This window comes from Solea solea, chromosome 11 (assembly GCF_958295425.1).
Source record: "Solea solea chromosome 11, fSolSol10.1, whole genome shotgun sequence".
NCBI classification, from domain to species: domain Eukaryota; kingdom Metazoa; phylum Chordata; class Actinopteri; order Pleuronectiformes; family Soleidae; genus Solea; species Solea solea.
Window position 1 is genome coordinate 1,329,905 of NC_081144.1, and position 18,212 is coordinate 1,348,116.

Here is an 18,212-nt window from a genome sequence, read left to right on the forward strand (position 1 = left end):
GCCTTCTCGTTGTTTTCTTTTTCGTCCAGATAAATACGCAGTGCGGTTCATCCCCAGAGAGAACGGCCTCTATCTCATCGATGTGAAGTTCAACGGAAGCCACATCCCCGGTAGTCCGTTTAAAATCCGAGTCGGAGAGACGGGCCAAGCTGGAGACCCAGGCATGGTGTCTGCCTATGGACCAGGACTAGAGGGAGGCACCACAGGTAAAAAAAAAAAAAAAAAAATTAAATAATGCACCAGCAGCATAAAGTTGTGTCCTTAACCAACTCATCTGGACGACGAGAGGTTCAAAGACCAGTTTGATCTTCTTCTTCCAGCACGTATGAGGATTAGAACTGTTCAGACTCGCCATTAACGACCATCGGTTCTTCTTATTTAACTCCTGTTGGACCTTAACCACTGATAATCCATTCATCTTGGTTTATTTTGAGTTGTTCACTCCAGAGGGCTTCAATAGCCTGTATGTTGTGTTCTAAACAGAAATATGAGGTCGAGACACTTATATTATAAGTTATATTATAACTTATATATAAGTATGTATATATATTATATTATCAGTCAAGTTGCATCTGCTACTAATCTGATTTGAACAGTGTGACTGGTGATCGGATGCATTTCCCGACTTAACCTCACTAGAGCTGCAACTAACAATTATTTTCATAATCGATTAATCTGTCAATTATTTTCTGGATTAATCGATTAATCGTTTGGTCCACAAAATATCAAAAAAATGTAAAAAATGTTGATCAGCGTTCGTCAAACCTGGAAACTATGATGTTCTCAAATGTCTTGTTTTGTCCACAAACCAAAATGATTCACTTTTAATGATTTCTTTGTTATCCAGAGCAAAGAAATGAAGAAAATATTCACATTTAAGAAGCTGAAACAATCGGAAATCTTGTTTTAATCACGACACTCGCCTCCATCCTCTGCTCTCCTCGCTTCTCCCCAGGAACTGCTTGTGATTTTGTGGTGAACACGAGCACCGCGGGCCCCGGCGCTTTGGCTGTGACCATCGACGGGCCGTCCAAGGTGAAGATGGACTGTGTGGAGTGCCCCGAGGGCTACAGGGTCACGTACACCCCCATGGCCCCAGGCAACTATCTCATCTCCATCAAATACGGTGGCCCCTACCACATCGTCGGAAGCCCCTTCAAGGCCAAGATCACTGGTAAGGAAGATTTTAAAAGAAAAATGCCAAACAAAGAAGAACCTCAGTGGGATTATTTCAAGGATTAGTCCAACGCTCTCTTCTCTGTCCTCCAGGTGCCAAGCTTGTGTCCAGCCACAGTATGCATGAAACCTCCTCTGTGATGGTTGACCCTCTGACCCGGGCCATCAGCTGCTCTCAGCAGGGAGCTCCCGTCCAGTCAGACGCCACCAAGGTGGTGGCCAAGGGCCTGGGCCTGACCAAGGGCTTCATTGGTCAGAAGAATAGCTTCAGTGTTGACTGCAGCAAAGCAGGTGTGTACGACTGTGACTGCAACCAAGACACATGTCACACGTGTGTGTGTGTGTGTGTGTGTGTATATATGTGTACAACATATATATATACACATATATATACACATATATATACACATATATATATATATATATATATACACACACACAGTCCTAGCACTACTCCGCTGTACTCTACTCGGTCTTGTATGAGTCGCGCCGTTTCCCATTACTTTAGAGCACCTCCTCAACATGGGAGGAGTCGTCATAGCAACTGCCGCAACGTCGTTTTGTACACGACACAAACACGCAAACTAGTGACTTGTTTTCGGTGCAACTGAATCATTAGAATCAGTTCATTAAAAGGGTTTGTTTTTTTATGATTCAGCTCACGATCACTTTGGCAGAGCTGTCGCTAAACACACCAGACTCCTGTGTTAAATATTGAGATTTTATAAATGTTCCTTTGCTAAATGTCTTTTTAACTGATCTACAGTTCGGTAATTGTTCGACCAATCAGTGACCGGCAGTCTGCTGACGTCACATTTTAGTATCGGAACCAGCTCACCTCGCCAGAGCAGGTACCAAAAAAAAAGCCCCAGGTTCCAGGTACTATCCCTGATGGAAGAGCAAAACAAAACGAGTCGAGCCGAGCCGAGCCGTGCTAGAACTGTATAATATAAAAGCGCCATATGTTCTTAGAGACGCCATGCTTTCATATCTCGGTCAGTCGTGTGTCAAACTTACCCAGATGTTCCGTCTGCTCTGTCTCCATCCACAGGTCGCAACATGCTCCTTGTTGGCGTGGACGGTCCCAAGGTTCCCTGCGAGGAGATCCTAGTGAAACATTTGGGCAACCGCCTGTACAACGTCAGCTACCAGCTCAAAGAAAAGGGAGAGTACATCCTGGTGGTCAAATGGGGTGACGAGCACATCCCTGGCAGCCCATACCACATCACTGTCTAAACCCCGCCCCCCCGCCCAGCCCACACCCAGAAACTTAAACCAGTGTTTAAAAAACAAAACAACTGAACGTCCAAAACCAAAAGAAGTTTACAGCTACATGGCCCTTCCTACATTACACATGTGCTAATTATTTTACAGCGCAAGTATTTAAAGGTGGAGAATTAAAATAAAATGGTATTAAATTTAGATTCCACTTTAAAATGAAAAAAAAATAAAATTAGTCAGATTTTTGAAAACACATCATTTTCACTGGAAACTCGTTCAAAAAATAGAGAACAATAGACACTGATTATTCCTCACTTTATGGCCATTTCACTCCATTTCTTATTTCTGTTAATCCCTCCATTATTGTACAATAATGGAGGGATAAGATGCACCTTTTTCATTACTGTAAGCTGGCATTCAGTTGTGCCTTAGATTATTTTCCATTTTCTGCCATGGACATGAGCAGATGTGTCTGATCTTAGAGTAAGACGATAGAATAGCTTAGCATAGTGTAGCAGCAGTAGATTATTTTTTTTTTTTTTTAAGCCCATCATTGGACGGAAGGTCACATTTTACACTGGAGGAGCTACTCTTATATACAAAAAGAATGGATTCAGTTAAATATGAGCAAAGAGTGCCTGCGCCTTCCTGACCTGTGGGTTTAATCTGTGACACTTTGTTTTTAATCTGTTACTTATGAGTCTTCATAGTGTTGTCGGTGCGCAGTAAACTCCACTCCCAGCACATTCATGCCGTTCACGACGTTCTTTAACTAAACCCAGTTGTTTTACCTGCTGCTAGTGTGATCCACGTTTAGCCACTGCTGTTCTGAAAACAGGGATTTAGACCTAAGAGTTCAAATACTTTTTAAAATGAGGTCAACGGAGAGAAGACACATTTTCCCAGTAGCTTTTCTTTGCTTGTTTCCCCCGTCACACATGCTCTGTCAACACTGCCGCTGGGAAACAATGCTTTCTGTGTGTTTTTAGCGCGCGTGATGCAAACATGTGCTCTGCATGTCACATAACAGAAAATAAAATCAAAGTGGCGTCAACATGGTCCTTTGGCGTGCTTTACATTTGACTGTGGAACTTTTAAATTAAAATGTTTTTTAAAAAAAAAAGGGAAGTATCTTAAAGTTAAAGTTTGTTCAAGGACAGAAGGGCTGATGATGTTGTGGTGGGTCATGATGCAAAAAGAAAAGAAACACACACACACACATAAAAAAACAAAAGAGAACAGATGTCGCTTTTTCTGCTCAGTGTTTATCTCACCCCACCACCTCCCCTCTCATTCTTTCAGCTTGCTATGTGCATGATCTATATTTCAGAACATAAAAATGGATCCTATTGTCCTAAATAAAAGGCTTTAAAAGTGTTTGTAAGACAGTATTTTGATACACAATAAAGTTGTCTAAGTATTTTTTTTGTTGTTAATCTAATGGGTGTGTGTTTTCTGTCTTTTAAAGGTCCAATGTGTAACATTATGGAGGGTATAATCAGCCAAACCTGGTTATACCATATACAAGTATGATATAACAATAATATCACTATTTATCAATATATTGCAAGACAATCATAGAGCAATACATCACGATATCTGTGTAAAACGCACAAATTAACTTTACAACGCTGTTTACAATAACTACACAGAACACACAGATCTCTGCCAGGATTATTTAAGCTTCAAACGCACTGGTGTCTCCACAATTTCCTTCCCTCAACTCTTCCTCGGGGAGGATGCCGGTTTCCTGTCACCACATCTGGATCACCAGTACCTGGGGCGAGCAGAGATGGGTAACATAATAACAAATGTATTAGAACCACAGTTCCCTCTGGACCTTTAAACTTTGTAGAGAATAAACTATGTTAACAAACCTAAGAAACATTCCATCAAAAGTGGTTCATATTTGAAAAGAAACTGGATTTATGTCCTATTTCACTGCCCGACTGTGTGAAATCTATATTTTATTGCAGTAACAAAACAAGACATTTCGAGAACGTCATCATCATTTCCAGGTTTTGGTAAACGTCGATCGACATTTTTCAACATTTCCTGACATTTTACGGACTGAACAAGTACTCGCACACGATTAATCGCGAAAATAATTGACACATTAATCTATTATGTGGCACAAATCTATCCTAAACAAATGTGTAGATATATGAAATGGCGACTTTGGACAGGAATATTATGACTGCGCTGATGTGAAATGCCAATTTTAACCAGGAAATGTTGAATTATTGCATATTACTACTAAAATGTAAAATAACCGATGACCTTAAACGCATCACACCCGTCAGTATTGCTTCACTTCCCGGTTGCGGTTTTTTCCACTTCCCTGTTGAGTCTGTGGCATTTCAAAGAAGCCGGAAACGTGACCCGTTCACGTGAACCAATAGCAACGCCGAGAAATGAGCACGTGCCCTTTGTCGACCAATCCTATTCTTTCTTTCCTCCCGCCCAGTCCGAGAATATAAAAACTCCGCCCAGGTGCATTTGCTCACTTACTTCTTACAGAGGATCCGTTCGTCCTGTTCCGTGAGAGTCATTTCACTTCGACTTCCTCAGAAAAACCCTCAGGAAACATGGTAAGTGTGGAAATATACTCTTCTCTTTCGTTTCACGTCGAAATGTCGACAAAAATCACACGTTTCAAGGGCGTTTTTTAGCGTAATAACTTTGCAGCCTAACCGGCCTCACTGTTGAAGGAAGGGGAAGATTTTTTTTTTCTTTTTTTCTTTTTTTTTGAAGTCGACATTTTAGTTTGAACCAAAGGAAACGTTAAAATGTCGGACTGGTGAGCAGCCTTTGTGTTTGTGTGTGAAATATGAAATATGTCGTTTTTGTCTTTGACTCGACGATGACTCGTGACTGAAATGGCTTCAGGTGGTTTTGTCGAGTTCCTGTTTTTCTTGTCTTTGTCTGCTAATTGACCCACTTATGCTGTCAGTCTGAACACTCTGCTCACTTTTACCGCCTTTATGAACCACGTTATGGGAAAGTTAAAATAAGATACCGTGCACCCCCCCCCCCTTTACTGCTTACTGTCATTTTCAAATCGCAGGAGACACAATATTTGTTTTAGCCTAAATGTGTATCAAAATATCACTTTAGATTAGTTATTACACATGTTATTATACAGACTGAAGAGAATATCTTGGTTTCTCACAGAGCTGCACAGATTCATACATCGTAAAATTACCATTCACACATTTTTCAAAGAAAACCATTAAAACTGAATACTGTTTTTGTTTGTCAACAAAACCAGACATTTGAGAACACGCTTGTCAACATTTCTATACGTTTTCTGACATTTTATGAACAATTGATGATCCAGTTTTTTTGGTGCATACAAACTAATCAAAGGATTAATGAACTAAAATGTAGATAAAATAATTATTTAAATGACAGTAATTTAAAAAAAGCTGCAATGTGACAAAAGTTCTACGACTACAGAAAGTCATGTGCAAACATGCTTATGACTTGTATATTATATTTGTCTTAAACCCTCTTAATTATGCACTGGAATTTCAAATGTATCTAATGTTCACTTTATGTATCTAACATAATAGTAGAAATGTGTGCACTGTTTAAAGCTTTTAAGCTGTTAAACAAAACTCTTGTTCTTCATGCTTTTCTCAAAGCACATGTCCGGAATGTGTTGGTCTAATGACAGGTTTAATCCACCGAGGGGAAATGAGGGAGCAACATCTGTCAGATGACACAAGTCGTCACACTGGTATCTGCTCTTTTACAAAAGAGCCTTGTTCCTCCCCCTCCTCCTTAGATAGAGCATTAGTTGCAAAACAGGTCTTCCACCTGTGACGACTTGCTATAGAGGAATTTCTTTTTTTAAATTTAAATTTAAATGTTTTATTTGAAATGAACCCTGTGTCCTTTTCTTTCCACAGCGTGAGTGCATCTCCATACACGTTGGTCAGGCTGGAGTCCAGATTGGCAATGCCTGCTGGGAGCTTTACTGCCTGGAACATGGGATCCAGCCGGACGGACTGATGCCCAGCGACCACAGTCTTGGTAAAGCAGATGATTCGTTCAACACCTTCTTCAGTGAGACTGGATCTGGAAAGCACGTCCCCAGAGCTGTTTTTGTCGACCTGGAGCCCAGTGTTATCGGTTAGTGTTATCACCTCTCACTAGTAAATTTAGATACCATGTTACCATAAGTGCCACGCTACTTGGGAAATTTACCGCGACACCTAATTGATCATTGTTTGATACTGATACCGCTCCTTAGACGAGGTGCGCACTGGAATCTATCGCAGCCTGTTCCACCCCGAGCAGCTGATCACTGGGAAGGAGGATGCAGCAAACAACTACGCCCGAGGACACTACACTGTCGGCAAAGAGCACATTGACAATGTGCTGGATAGGATTCGCAAGCTGGTGGGTAACTTCAAATCAAAGGGTGTCTGAATATAAATCATTATAATGATGTATTTCATATTTGACCACTGTCTTCTTCTCTGTCCCCAGTCTGACCAGTGCACTGGTCTGCAGGGTTTCCTGGTTTTCCACAGCTTTGGAGGTGGAACTGGCTCTGGCTTCACCTCCCTGCTGATGGAGCGTCTGTCTGTCGACTATGGAAAGAAGTCAAAGCTGGAGTTCTCCATCTACCCTGCTCCCCAGGTGTCCACTGCCGTGGTGGAGCCCTACAACGCCATCCTGACCACTCACACCACCTTGGAGCACTCCGACTGTGCCTTCATGGTGGATAACGAGGCCATCTACGATATCTGCCGCAGGAATCTCGACATCGATCGTCCCACCTACACCAACCTGAACAGGATGATCAGTCAGATTGTGTCGTCCATCACTGCTTCTCTGCGTTTTGATGGTTCCCTCAACGTGGATCTGACAGAGTTCCAGACCAACTTGGTGCCATATCCTCGTATCCACTTCCCTCTGGCCACCTATGCCCCCATCATCTCCGCTGAGAAGGCGTGTCATGAGCAGTTGACAGTGGGCGAGATCACAAACGCCTGCTTTGAGCCGGCCAATCAGCTGGTGAAGTGTGACCCTCGTCACGGCAAGTACATGGCCTGCTGCCTGCTGTTCCGTGGTGACGTGGTGCCCAAAGATGTCAACGTTGCCATCGCCGCCATCAAGACCAAGCGCACCATCCAGTTTGTGGACTGGTGTCCCACCGGTTTCAAGGTCGGCATCAACTACCAGCCGCCCACTGCGGTTCCTGGAGGAGACCTGGCCAAGGTCCAGAGGGCTGTGTGCATGCTGAGCAACACCACTGCTATTGCAGAGGCCTGGGCTCGGCTTGACCACAAGTTTGATCTGATGTACGCCAAGCGTGCCTTTGTTCACTGGTATGTGGGGGAGGGAATGGAGGAGGGAGAGTTCTCAGAGGCCAGAGAGGACATGGCGGCGCTGGAGAAAGATTATGAGGAGGTGGGAGCTGACAGTTATGATGAGGTGGATGAGGATGAATACTAAGCAGGCATATAGTATGTGTTTCCCTCTATTTTTTATGTGTTCAGAAAACACTTTTGTTGAATGTGTTTATTTGTTCATTAGAGGGGGGGGGCTCTATTAATGCTTGTGGTAAAGGAGTTATTTAATTGGAGCAATGCAGTGTTCATGTGTCTGTTAAAAAGTGTTGGGGATAAATTAAGAATACGCTGTCGAGTATTTTAAGGAGCAGAGTGCTCTGTGTTTATTGCCAAAGGGGGGGGGGGGGGAAGAGATAGAAGAATATAAACCTGGCATTGTCTATGTCTGAACTATGCCCTGTGTTAATAAAATTAATTGACAATACTATTGTTTCCTCTCTTTGATATACATAAAATGTTGTATTGTTGGGGATATCTGTCAAATATTTGATGTCTGGGATTTATGGTTTATATTTTCCCCCCCACAGAATACTTGTCTGGTGTTCTACAGTTTAGCCACTTGGGGGCAGTGGTGTCAAGCAGATATTGAGCTCACGCTATACTTCAGTAGCAAATCAAGTCAAACGCAGGTAATCTTTGTTGCTGCTGAATGACATCACATGTAAGTCTTTCAAGAGACCACTGTTGGGTTTGATTCTACTAATTTACAGTGAAAATGCTGGATTTCTCAGTTCATGTATTCAGGAAACTTCTAAAACCTAAATTTTGCAAACACTTTTTGACTGACTGAAAAATCACACGGCTACACAGTTTGTTTTTAAATTTAGCAGTATTAGTTTGTCAAATGTAATAGGCTTCTACATTACACTAAACTATATGAACACTGTTGTATTGCACTTAATGTTCAGTTATTCTGTCAATTTAAGGTCCAATGTGTAAAATGTTAGTGAAATTATTTTAATTGGGGATAAAAAAAATCATACTAAATATATGATAATTTGGTATGGCTATATTTTTTCACAAACTGAGAATGAGTCTTTTACATATAGTGTACATCGCAGCTGACTGAAGGCTATATAGGTTCAATTACACACTTTGAATGGAAGTGCACAAAATGCTGTGGTTCAACTATGAAATATGTTTTTCTTGGAAATGTCTGGTCCAACTATACAAAATAATATTAGCTTAATATTAATAGAAGTGTTGTAATGTAACAAAGTTACTGTACTTAAGTACACACAACATACCTGTACTTTACATGTGTTATTTATGCATTTCCTCTTACTATCTTTATTACTCATTACTACCAAATGAAATCAGAAGAAGACTTTTATGGTATTGTGCTCTGTATTTATTTAGAGCTTTCTAGTCTTGATGAGCTGCTTTACGCTACAGTTAGACCAGCAGAGCCACGAACTGAACCCACAACCTTTCAGTTGAAAGACAGTTCACCCTACCACTGAGGTACCGTGGCTCAATCCTCATGCCGCACTTTTTTAAATACTTTTACTTTATATCAGAAAAGGACTTTTGATACTTAAGTACAGTAAATGTCATATACTTTAAGACTTTTACTTAAGTCATTTTATTTAAAAACGTGAGTTCAACTTCTACCAAAGTCATTTTCTGCTAACATACTTTTCCATACTTTATACAAGGCTGGTTATAGGTTTGTCATCTTTAAAAAGTGGATCCACACATAAACAGATAAGTAAAAAATGATAATTGATAGTGTAGTTGTTGTTTTTGAATGAGTCTTTATTCATTCCTGTTATCGTGCCACTGTTGTTTGTGTGGGTGTGGCACTAAACTCGTTTGTCCACGCCCATGTTCCTGCTCCAGCTCTCCTCAGTCTCCTCCTGTGTGTTCTGCTCATTTTTCAACGCGGGACAGTTTTGCCTATATTTTCTTGAGGTAAGATAAAGTTACTAAACTCTCTCGTTGTTCTTTTAAAACACACACACACACACACACACACACACACAACGACCATTTTCTTTTCGTAAATACCTCGTGTCGCGTTTGTTGTTCCCGCGATATTTCAAAAATTGCTGCCCTGTCCGTTTTGTGGCGGCGCGAGACTGAACCTTGTGAATCTTTATCGCGGTTCTTATGAACTTGTGTTGTTAGTTACTGTGAAATGACCGTTGTTAATAAGTGTGGGTTTGCTTTTCCTGTACTGTGACTATAGTCTGAATACATACACAGCACTTTATTAAAGTGTACCTGCTTCTGTTTGGCGCGCAGATGTCGACTGTAGTTAATCCACTTCTACAAGTCTCCCCCCATTTTGTCATCTCCATGTTCTTTCTTTCTATCTGTCTGTCTGTCTGTCTGTCTATCTGTCTATCTATCTAAAATCAACATTGACTCATTTGATTGATAATGATTGATAACAGTGAAGCTGTAGTACAGTAGGAGTCCTGAAAGTGTTTATTTAATCATATATTTTACACACAAAAATGAATACAAACGTTTTTACATGTCCTATTGTCAACTGTTTTATCTGTCTCCGGTCCTCCTGTCCTCCTGTCCGTGTGTGTCTGTAGATGTCACTCAGTGAGAAAAGTGATGAGGAGATCAGCAGTCTACTTGCTGAGTATGGCATCAAACATGGACCCATAGTGGGTAAGAAGAACACACACACACACACACACACGCACAATGTTGGTTTTATAGTTTGTTACAGAGTGCAATTACGAGAATCCAAAGTAAAGTTGCTTAGTCTGACGTCTCCTACGATGTGCTCCTCAGTGAGTGCACTAAAGAGGCATAACATACAGACCTGCTGCTATTCCTCAAGTTCTCTCTGAAGGACAGACTGTCCATATTGTCCTCTTCAAGACACCCAGGAACATGTCCACAATCTTTAGTTCTTTTGTACTAAGACCACGAGCATCCACCCACAGCGCTTCCATAGCCCTGTGATTGATAATCATGATCATGAAAGACAAAAATATCGCGTAGTCTGATCCCGGCATTCTTCAGCACATCCCAGAGATTCTTGATGGAGGTGAGGTCTTGACTCTGTGGTAGAATATGCCTGGAAAACCTGGCCATTCAGTAGGTCATCAACTGACCTTTATGCTGAACCTAGACCTGACCAAATGAAGCAACCGTTGCCGTTTCCAAATATCGCATTTTTGGGGGGGCTTTCACGTTTTTCACACGTTCCATGTGGATTCCTCAACATGTGTATCTATCATGTGTACGGGCCCTTAAAGCGGACTGGAGTGGACTCTCTGACATTCAACATGATAATTACTATATGAACTGATCAGAAAATGTTGTCTGAACATAGACTCCACTCGGAGGTTGTATGAGAAGAAGCTGGAAACGGCCATGGAGAATGTTTCAGTGAACGCTTCGCCCGATAAGACGTACTACAGAGAGGAAGGTAGGACGCTCTTCAGTCTGCTGGTCGTGTTAATAACACACATATTTGTTTTAAAAGTCTAACCAGTGTATATGGGTGTCTAGTTAATGTTATTTGCTGATCAAATCTTGACAGTTTAGAGTAAAGTATTGAAATTATACATGTGATGAACATCTGCTTTATGTAGTAGTCGCGTGAACGGTCCAACGTGTGCTGAAGCATCAGACGTCTTTAACAAAATAAGAGCTTAGTTATTACTTAATATTATATTCTTTAAAGGAATCCACATAAACGTCTGTGTTTTTACATCTTTTTGAATCATGTTCACAGAGGAGGAAATAACCTACATCACCTACCACACTCCGGTGAGTCCGGATTGTCCGCTTATTCCTGTTTACCCGACCGTTTGTGCCAGAATCATGACACGGTCTGTTTCTTTCTTTATTTTCACAGGTCAAACATGAGAGTTATACAAACGTGTGAGTACAGCTTCATAGCACACACTCATAAACCTCATCTATTCAGTATAATGATGCCAGGTAATGCTCAGATACTAATTAAACTAATGTACGGATAAATGGGAGGGTTGTGTCAAGAAGGGGATGCGGCGTAAAAAGTCTCTGCCAAATCTTTTTTTCTTGTTATAGTCCTCGTCTTTGGAGGTTTTTAAAAACAAACTTAACACTTAACAATTTTATTTAATTCTAGGCTCTGACACAAATGATTTTATTATATCCCTTTAGTGTCCTTGAACATTCTTACCTCATCTATTTAATTTATTCGTTACTTATTTTGTGTTACTATTTCTGTTTTTAATTTCTCTTTTACAATCTTTTACCACCCATTACTATTTTATTCTCCAGGGTTTTTTGTGAGTTCCATGACGGCCTTTCCTCACTTCCTTCTCTCTCTTCTCTCTCCTTTATTTCCTCACTTTTTCACTTCTCCATTGCTAGTTTTACATAATACCAGCCGTTTGTTGGTCTCTCTCTGTGCTGTGTGATTAGTTTTCTAACATAACTGTGAGGTTCTAAACTTTAAGGATCTGTGTGCTTTAATTTCTCCACTCAGTGTGAAACGAAGAGGCAACACGGATCCGGACGATGAAGAGGAGGAATCGGACCAAGACACAGAGTGAGTCTGTTAATGTGTGCTATAACAAGTGAGTTGTTGACTTGGTCTAAATCTGCTGGTTTTTTGGGGGTTTTTATTCTCTTGTGCGTCAGACCTGCCGTACAGATGACCAGCACAACAGCCAATCACAGCGCAGTCCAATCCAGGAAGCCGCTCACAAAGTCCGGAGGCGGCATGTGGACCGTGATTCGGCTGCTGTTGTCGTTAGCCGTGTTAGCAGCTCTCCTCTACTATGTCTACTGCTACGTGATGAACAAAGAAGAAAATCCTACAGGTGTTCAGTGATTTAATGTGTTGATATATATCACTGTCACTGACAACGTGGCTGCCAGTGGGGATTTTAGCCACTTAAGTCTACAGTGATGTGAAATGACAGTTTATTTTTGCCATTTAAAAGCCTTTCCCACCTGGAAACTGAACTTTTGTAAACAACTCGTTCTTCCACACCAAAGTCCATAGAGAAAATCAGAGTTTTTAGCGTGTTGGGACATGGTAACTGCTGGTCTACCACTGTCATTTTTACTACATTTTTTTTCACTCAGGTAACTCCGAATTAAGAGATTTTCTAAATAAATGTCATAAAAGAACCCATTTTAATTTACTGATGTATGAAGCAGTGGACCAACAACTCCTGTGTGCTGTGATGTAAACTTTGGTGTGTGGTTTGATTTTGAACTAAAGTTTTGAGTTTGTTTAAACTGTAAGATAAAGCAACAAACACAAAGTTATTGCAGACTTAAGCAGGCATAGAATTGATTGGTTATTAAGTCGCTTAAATCTAATATCTTGTCACCACTGGCAGTCACGTTTTCAGTGACAGCGAGACTTTGTGGCTCCGAATGATTCCAGTGCAGACAGCATTGACCCAGCGATTAAACCCAAAGAACTATCCTTCAAGGTGTTTTGTCTTCCCCTTTAATATTTAAGTGAGGGTCTCTGGGGTTATTGTTGACTTATTTTTCTTAGTTTGAGTTTGTCGTATTCTTATTTTAAAATGCAGCGTGACACATGTAGAGTGGACCCTAAAAATGCAAAAAAGCACCACATTCCGTGCACCTTTTTAAGGCCAACCATCGTCTATGCTTTTTCTTGGCATCATCAGATGCTTTGAGTCTTCACTGTGGCACCAAATATGGATCAGTCCTGGTGAACCACATTGTCCAGGTGTGTTTTTAGAAAAAAACATATTTTAAACGGGCCAATACACAGTTTATCTGGACATGGTTTGTTATTATGGGATGTGCTGACACTAAGAAAAACAAAAGAATGATGCTCCTGCTTTCCTTTAATTGCTTTGCTTTGCTTGCACAAAAATGCTTTCCTGCCATGCAGAGATTTGTGGATTATATTTCTTAAATGAAGCCCTTTTTTGTGATGTTTTACTAAACATACATGATAATATATCATGAAGCTGAAGTGTTCTTATATATGTGCAATGAAAAACCAAAGACTCTTGTGCATTAAAAACCTGAAACTGAATTTAAGAGTATTGTTTGAATATGACAATGAAGAATTCATATAGGACATGATTTCTAAATGATGAGATGATTTCTCTTCAATATAAAAGTCATTTTTTAATGTAAGACATTTAAGTACAAGGACATGTATGCACCGGTTTAGTCCCACCAATATTTATACAGAAACAATACAATAAATTATAACACAAAAACAGACGTTTTAAGACGTTTGGTGAAGAAAATTGCCAGATTACAAAGACTGTCTTCAAACTGAGGTCTTTAGTTGTCAAGCTTTCCTGAGTTTAACTTAAAGCCGGTGAAGGCTGGATATCAACGGTGTGATTGATCAATAATTCCACAATAAGTCGCCTCCTGCACCTGCTCTAGCCTCCGTTTCCAGCCTGACTGACAGGGCAGTTCGGAGAGAGAGATTGCGCCTCCTATTGGCCCTTCTACTCGGCATACATGCATTCAAACGTTTCCCCTTAAGCTGAAGACACACCACACAACTTTTTATGACGACTTATTAAAGACTGGGGATCTCGTGAGAGTGACTGAGTCCATGAGAGCAACAGTTTAAAGGGTAAACGTTGTTTTTATGTCCACGCTTCTTCCTGTCGTCTATCTCTTGTGTCCCACCTACTCTTTCTGCATTGGCTGTTGGCAGCATGTGTTTGCAGTTGGGTCGGTAATCAGCAAACACTTCCAAACATTCAAACATGCTTGTTTGACTGCGACTGAGGTTGCATCGATTGTGTTACCCCTCACACACCAACACATTTCTGTGCCAACTAGCCACACCCACTGTCCCCAACATCTCGCAGTGTGTCCCCAGCTTTAGTGGAAAGGTTTGATAACGTGACACTCGCATAGCAAATCAACTGAGACGCTGCTCCTTATTTTGTAATGGTGTCGGCATCACGTTACTGAACTGCGTCGAGGACCAGTTGTGTTGCCTTTGCTTTAGTTGAGAAATGTTCCACGTGGCAGTGCGAGCATCAGTCAGTCAAATCACATGCTAATATTATAAGCACAGGTGCTTTCCAATTCAAATCTCATTTATGCTCAAGGTGGAGCTCTCGGACCAGGCAGTTCTTGCCGTTTGTTGGTGTTTTTGTTGGACAAAGCGCGGACAACAACGGGGGAAATCATGTCGCCATTGCTTTAGAAACATTAGCTTCCAATAGCCACCTCCAGCTCGTAGCATCAGGCACGCGCAGTAAAGCATCGAGTAGGTATGAGAAACAACTGCGTTTGCAAGGTAACAGACAGAGAATCGGGCAGTAAAGACTATAAAACATTAACTAATCATTTCAGAGATTGAGTTTGCTTCTGGTCATTCATCATGTTTATAATAAGTGCGTCTGTGCAAGGTTTTAACCTGAGGGTCAACAATTTCTCTGTGAGTCCAGCCTACTTACTGCAGCTTTAATGGCTGAAGATACACGTAGTTGGTGGTCCATCTTCAGCCTCAGACGATCCCTAAGAAAAGGCTCCATGAGATCCGTGAGATCAGACGTCAAAGTTTAGTTCCATCCGGTGAATTTAGGCCCATAACAGTCACACTTTGACCAGAGATTGAGAGTTTGTGCAGTGTTCCACCACAACAACAACAACAACAACAACAACAACAAGGCTTTGAGCTTACATGAACTATGATACATTCTCATTTTGGTCCAAAGATGAGTTTCAGCTTAAATGGCTCCAGTTATATTCAGTTCACCCGGCAGCACGGTAAGTTTCGGCGGTGGTACTGCAACCAAAGGTGACGTTGAAGAACTGGGGATTAAGTAAAAAATGATGTGAGTCATTAGCTCAGACTCACTGTACGTCACGTCAGTTTTAGTTATATTATTTATGTATTTGCCTACCTGACAGTGTGTCCTTCAAAGCCAAGGGCTGTGATGAAGATGTTGATGAGGACGGTGAAGAAGACGAAGACCGTGGCCACATTGTTCATCCTGTTGAGCTTGGCGTGTTTCCTCACGTCGTTCAGATCGTACTTCACTGCTGACAAACAGTCGCAGGACGCAGACAATATTAGCTCCGTGAAATGACGATGAGTGCGATGTTTTAAAGGAAAAGGTCATGATTATTTTAACACAGAAGTACCGCAGTTCACAATATTACTGAGAAATATCTCTGGGACACACTTAAATCACTTTACTTTATATTAAGATGTTAAAATTATATTATTTTTGTGTTTTTTATCACAGATAATATACATTTTAAAGTACAACACAAGATCCACAAATACAATAAGTTCATCATAAATCACGAGGTCCTGACTGGAAAAATGCAGGCTCCCTCTTGTGATACTTATAAATAAATCATTAGGACTGTATGTTGGACATCTAGGTCACTGAAATTTAACTTATTATAACGGAAATCATTTAGAATTCCATCCCTATAGATGTTGGACGTACACATCTTGGATAAGTTATGGATTACATAAGGATGATTGTGTCTCTGACATTTAAATAAAAAAATCCTCTCGACATGAAGAGGGAAACCAGAGAGTCGCAGTAACTTGCCGATGAAGACGAGCAGCAGCCCCACAGCCACCTGCAACGTGATGGACAAGGACAGCAGGACGATGAGGGGGATGTAGAAGCGGTAATGAGGTCCCACATACAGGACGGTCTTCAGCTGGGACGAGTTGGCCATCAGCAGGGCCACGTCCAGCATACTCTGAGCCGCACTCTTCTTGGTGGCATAGTGATTCATGTTGATGGGGCGAAGCGGTTTTCTGGAGGCGCCTTTTGCAGCCTGCGAGTGCAGAGAGGACATGTTAGCAGGACAAAGGTCAAGATTCGGCTCCTGTTGAAGAACAACGTCACACTTGGGGATGTTTACATGCAGAATGAGGAGGTTGTGCTTTGTGTGTTTGAGAGTGCAATAACTCAAAAATAAAAGGACAGAATGTGATGAAGTTTTCTGGGCATATAGGTCACGACCCCAGAAAGAAAATATTACATTTTGGTGGAGATGCAAAAATATGAAACTGCTTTGGTGGAGGTTTGCACTCTCAGTGCTTTCATTCATAAACCAGTGCTAACAAACCTGCACTAGGTTTGGGTATCAGTATCAGTAGTAGTATCTTGGTTTTGTAACAAGAGATTTTGTAATAAGAAAGGTAGTAAAGGTCACGTAAAGGTCATGAGAAGTAAAGTAATCCACCGCTATCTACTGAAGATGACTAAGACCTGAATGACTGAGAACCTTCACAACGTCACAGGGTTCTTATTTTTTATTATTAATTATTATTCCAAACACAGACCTGTTTCTTTTGTTGTTACTATGACTTCAGGTGTGGCTATGAGGGAGTGTCAGAGAGACAGGTGATGACTCACCTGGGCTGAAAAGAAAAACAAGACACAGCATGTTCTCTAGACTAGGAACCACAAACTTCACCACATGAAGACAGAACAGACTAGAGGTGATGGTCCCAAACTGAAACCAGGTAAACTGCTGTTGTCCTGCTCATAATGTGGCAGCAGCACTGAGAGAAGGTTACTCTGTGGTAACATCACAGATCTACAGTCCTTTCTCAGTCCTTTTGAACATAGGAGGTCACACCTGGGTATGACTGTCTCAGAGTCACATCTGTACAGACAAGACAACTGTGGGAAAGAAAACCTGCACCACTGATTAGCACATGGCTCAGTCAGACCTTGTGAAGGGTCAGAGGTGAAATCAAAAACGGATGTAGGGCTTTCTGCTCTTCCAGGCTGTACATTTGGCATAGTTTGAGATAGATAGATAGATAGATAGATAGATAGATAGATAGATAGATAGATAGATAGATAGATAGATAGATAGATAGATAGATGGATACAAATACAATATCATGTGTCACTCACCTCTATGTCGTCCAGTTTGTTCAGAGGAATGTCCTGCCCATTGAGTCGGTCCATGTTCTGCGCTCGGATCACTCCTCACTCGTTCACCACAGATAGAGACCGAGTGTGCTGCTCAGTGCAACACAAGCAGCAGAAAGAAAAGTGAAGGGAGTGAGCAGGACAAACAAGTCAGACAGCTACTCCAGTTACAATGACACAGGAAAAGACCCCTCCCACTGAGGCCTGGCCATATACACTTTACTACAACACTACAAATCAGTTATAATATCTATAGTTTTATGTTTGCAGATTTAGTTTCTTCTGGTCAAACAATGTGAATACCTTATTCTGGCCTCTGAATGTGTACTACAGCTACAACAACAATAGAATGTTGTTGATTTTAACAATGAAATAGTAAAAATAATCCAACCCATATGTTGATCTAATTACTTGTCTTCATTACTTGTGGCATTCATGGGTCAACAGGTCAGGGTACTAAAGTATAATCTGTATTTCTGACGAGAATACGGAAACAGCGCCCCCTTTTCCTTTTTTGTATTGAACCAAATACAGAAAAACGGATATTGCTCTCAACATCAAAAAAATGAAAAAAACACAAATTTGGTTTTTCGTTTTTTTG

At 41.0% G+C, this 18,212-nt stretch overlaps 4 protein-coding genes across 6 annotated transcripts in view; 3 read left to right on the plus strand and 1 right to left on the minus strand.

The window, feature by feature from the left end:
- The window catches only part of flna (filamin A, alpha (actin binding protein 280)), a 61,884-nt gene extending 58,067 nt beyond the window's left edge, over positions 1 to 3,817 (plus strand). For all 3 annotated transcript variants that reach the window (XM_058642440.1, XM_058642442.1, XM_058642441.1), the window contains 4 exons: positions 30 to 206; positions 956 to 1,174; positions 1,270 to 1,467; positions 2,228 to 3,817. In XM_058642440.1, coding sequence (XP_058498423.1) covers positions 30 to 206; positions 956 to 1,174; positions 1,270 to 1,467; positions 2,228 to 2,412 — 779 coding nt within the window. In that variant the 3' untranslated portion in view covers positions 2,413 to 3,817. The remainder of the gene's footprint in view (positions 1 to 29; positions 207 to 955; positions 1,175 to 1,269; positions 1,468 to 2,227) is intronic.
- Positions 3,818 to 4,837: 1,020 nt separating this feature from the next.
- LOC131468337 (tubulin alpha-1C chain-like) lies at positions 4,838 to 8,115 on the plus strand. The gene is made up of 4 exons (XM_058642443.1): positions 4,838 to 4,988; positions 6,312 to 6,534; positions 6,656 to 6,804; positions 6,895 to 8,115. Exons 1-4 carry the CDS (start codon positions 4,986 to 4,988, stop codon positions 7,864 to 7,866), a joined length of 1,347 nt encoding a protein of 448 aa, XP_058498426.1. The 5' UTR covers positions 4,838 to 4,985; the 3' UTR covers positions 7,867 to 8,115.
- A 70-nt stretch (positions 8,116 to 8,185) lies between these two features.
- On the plus strand, positions 8,186 to 13,752 carry emd (emerin). Its single transcript, XM_058642446.1, has 8 exons — positions 8,186 to 8,392; positions 9,606 to 9,677; positions 10,313 to 10,391; positions 11,065 to 11,160; positions 11,470 to 11,504; positions 11,593 to 11,618; positions 12,211 to 12,273; positions 12,366 to 13,752. The coding sequence occupies exons 3-8, from the start codon at positions 10,313 to 10,315 to the stop codon at positions 12,556 to 12,558; spliced, it is 492 nt and encodes a 163-aa protein (XP_058498429.1). The 5' UTR covers positions 8,186 to 8,392; positions 9,606 to 9,677; the 3' UTR covers positions 12,559 to 13,752.
- Positions 13,753 to 13,834: 82 nt separating this feature from the next.
- Positions 13,835 to 17,731, minus strand: si:dkey-93l1.9 (uncharacterized protein LOC562339 homolog). Its single transcript, XM_058642444.1, has 4 exons — positions 17,594 to 17,731; positions 16,265 to 16,499; positions 15,602 to 15,737; positions 13,835 to 15,509 (listed from the first exon to the last, which is right to left on the minus strand). The coding sequence occupies exons 1-4, from the start codon at positions 17,645 to 17,647 to the stop codon at positions 15,425 to 15,427; spliced, it is 510 nt and encodes a 169-aa protein (XP_058498427.1). The 5' UTR covers positions 17,648 to 17,731; the 3' UTR covers positions 13,835 to 15,424.
- Between the last annotated feature and the right edge of the window lie 481 nt (positions 17,732 to 18,212).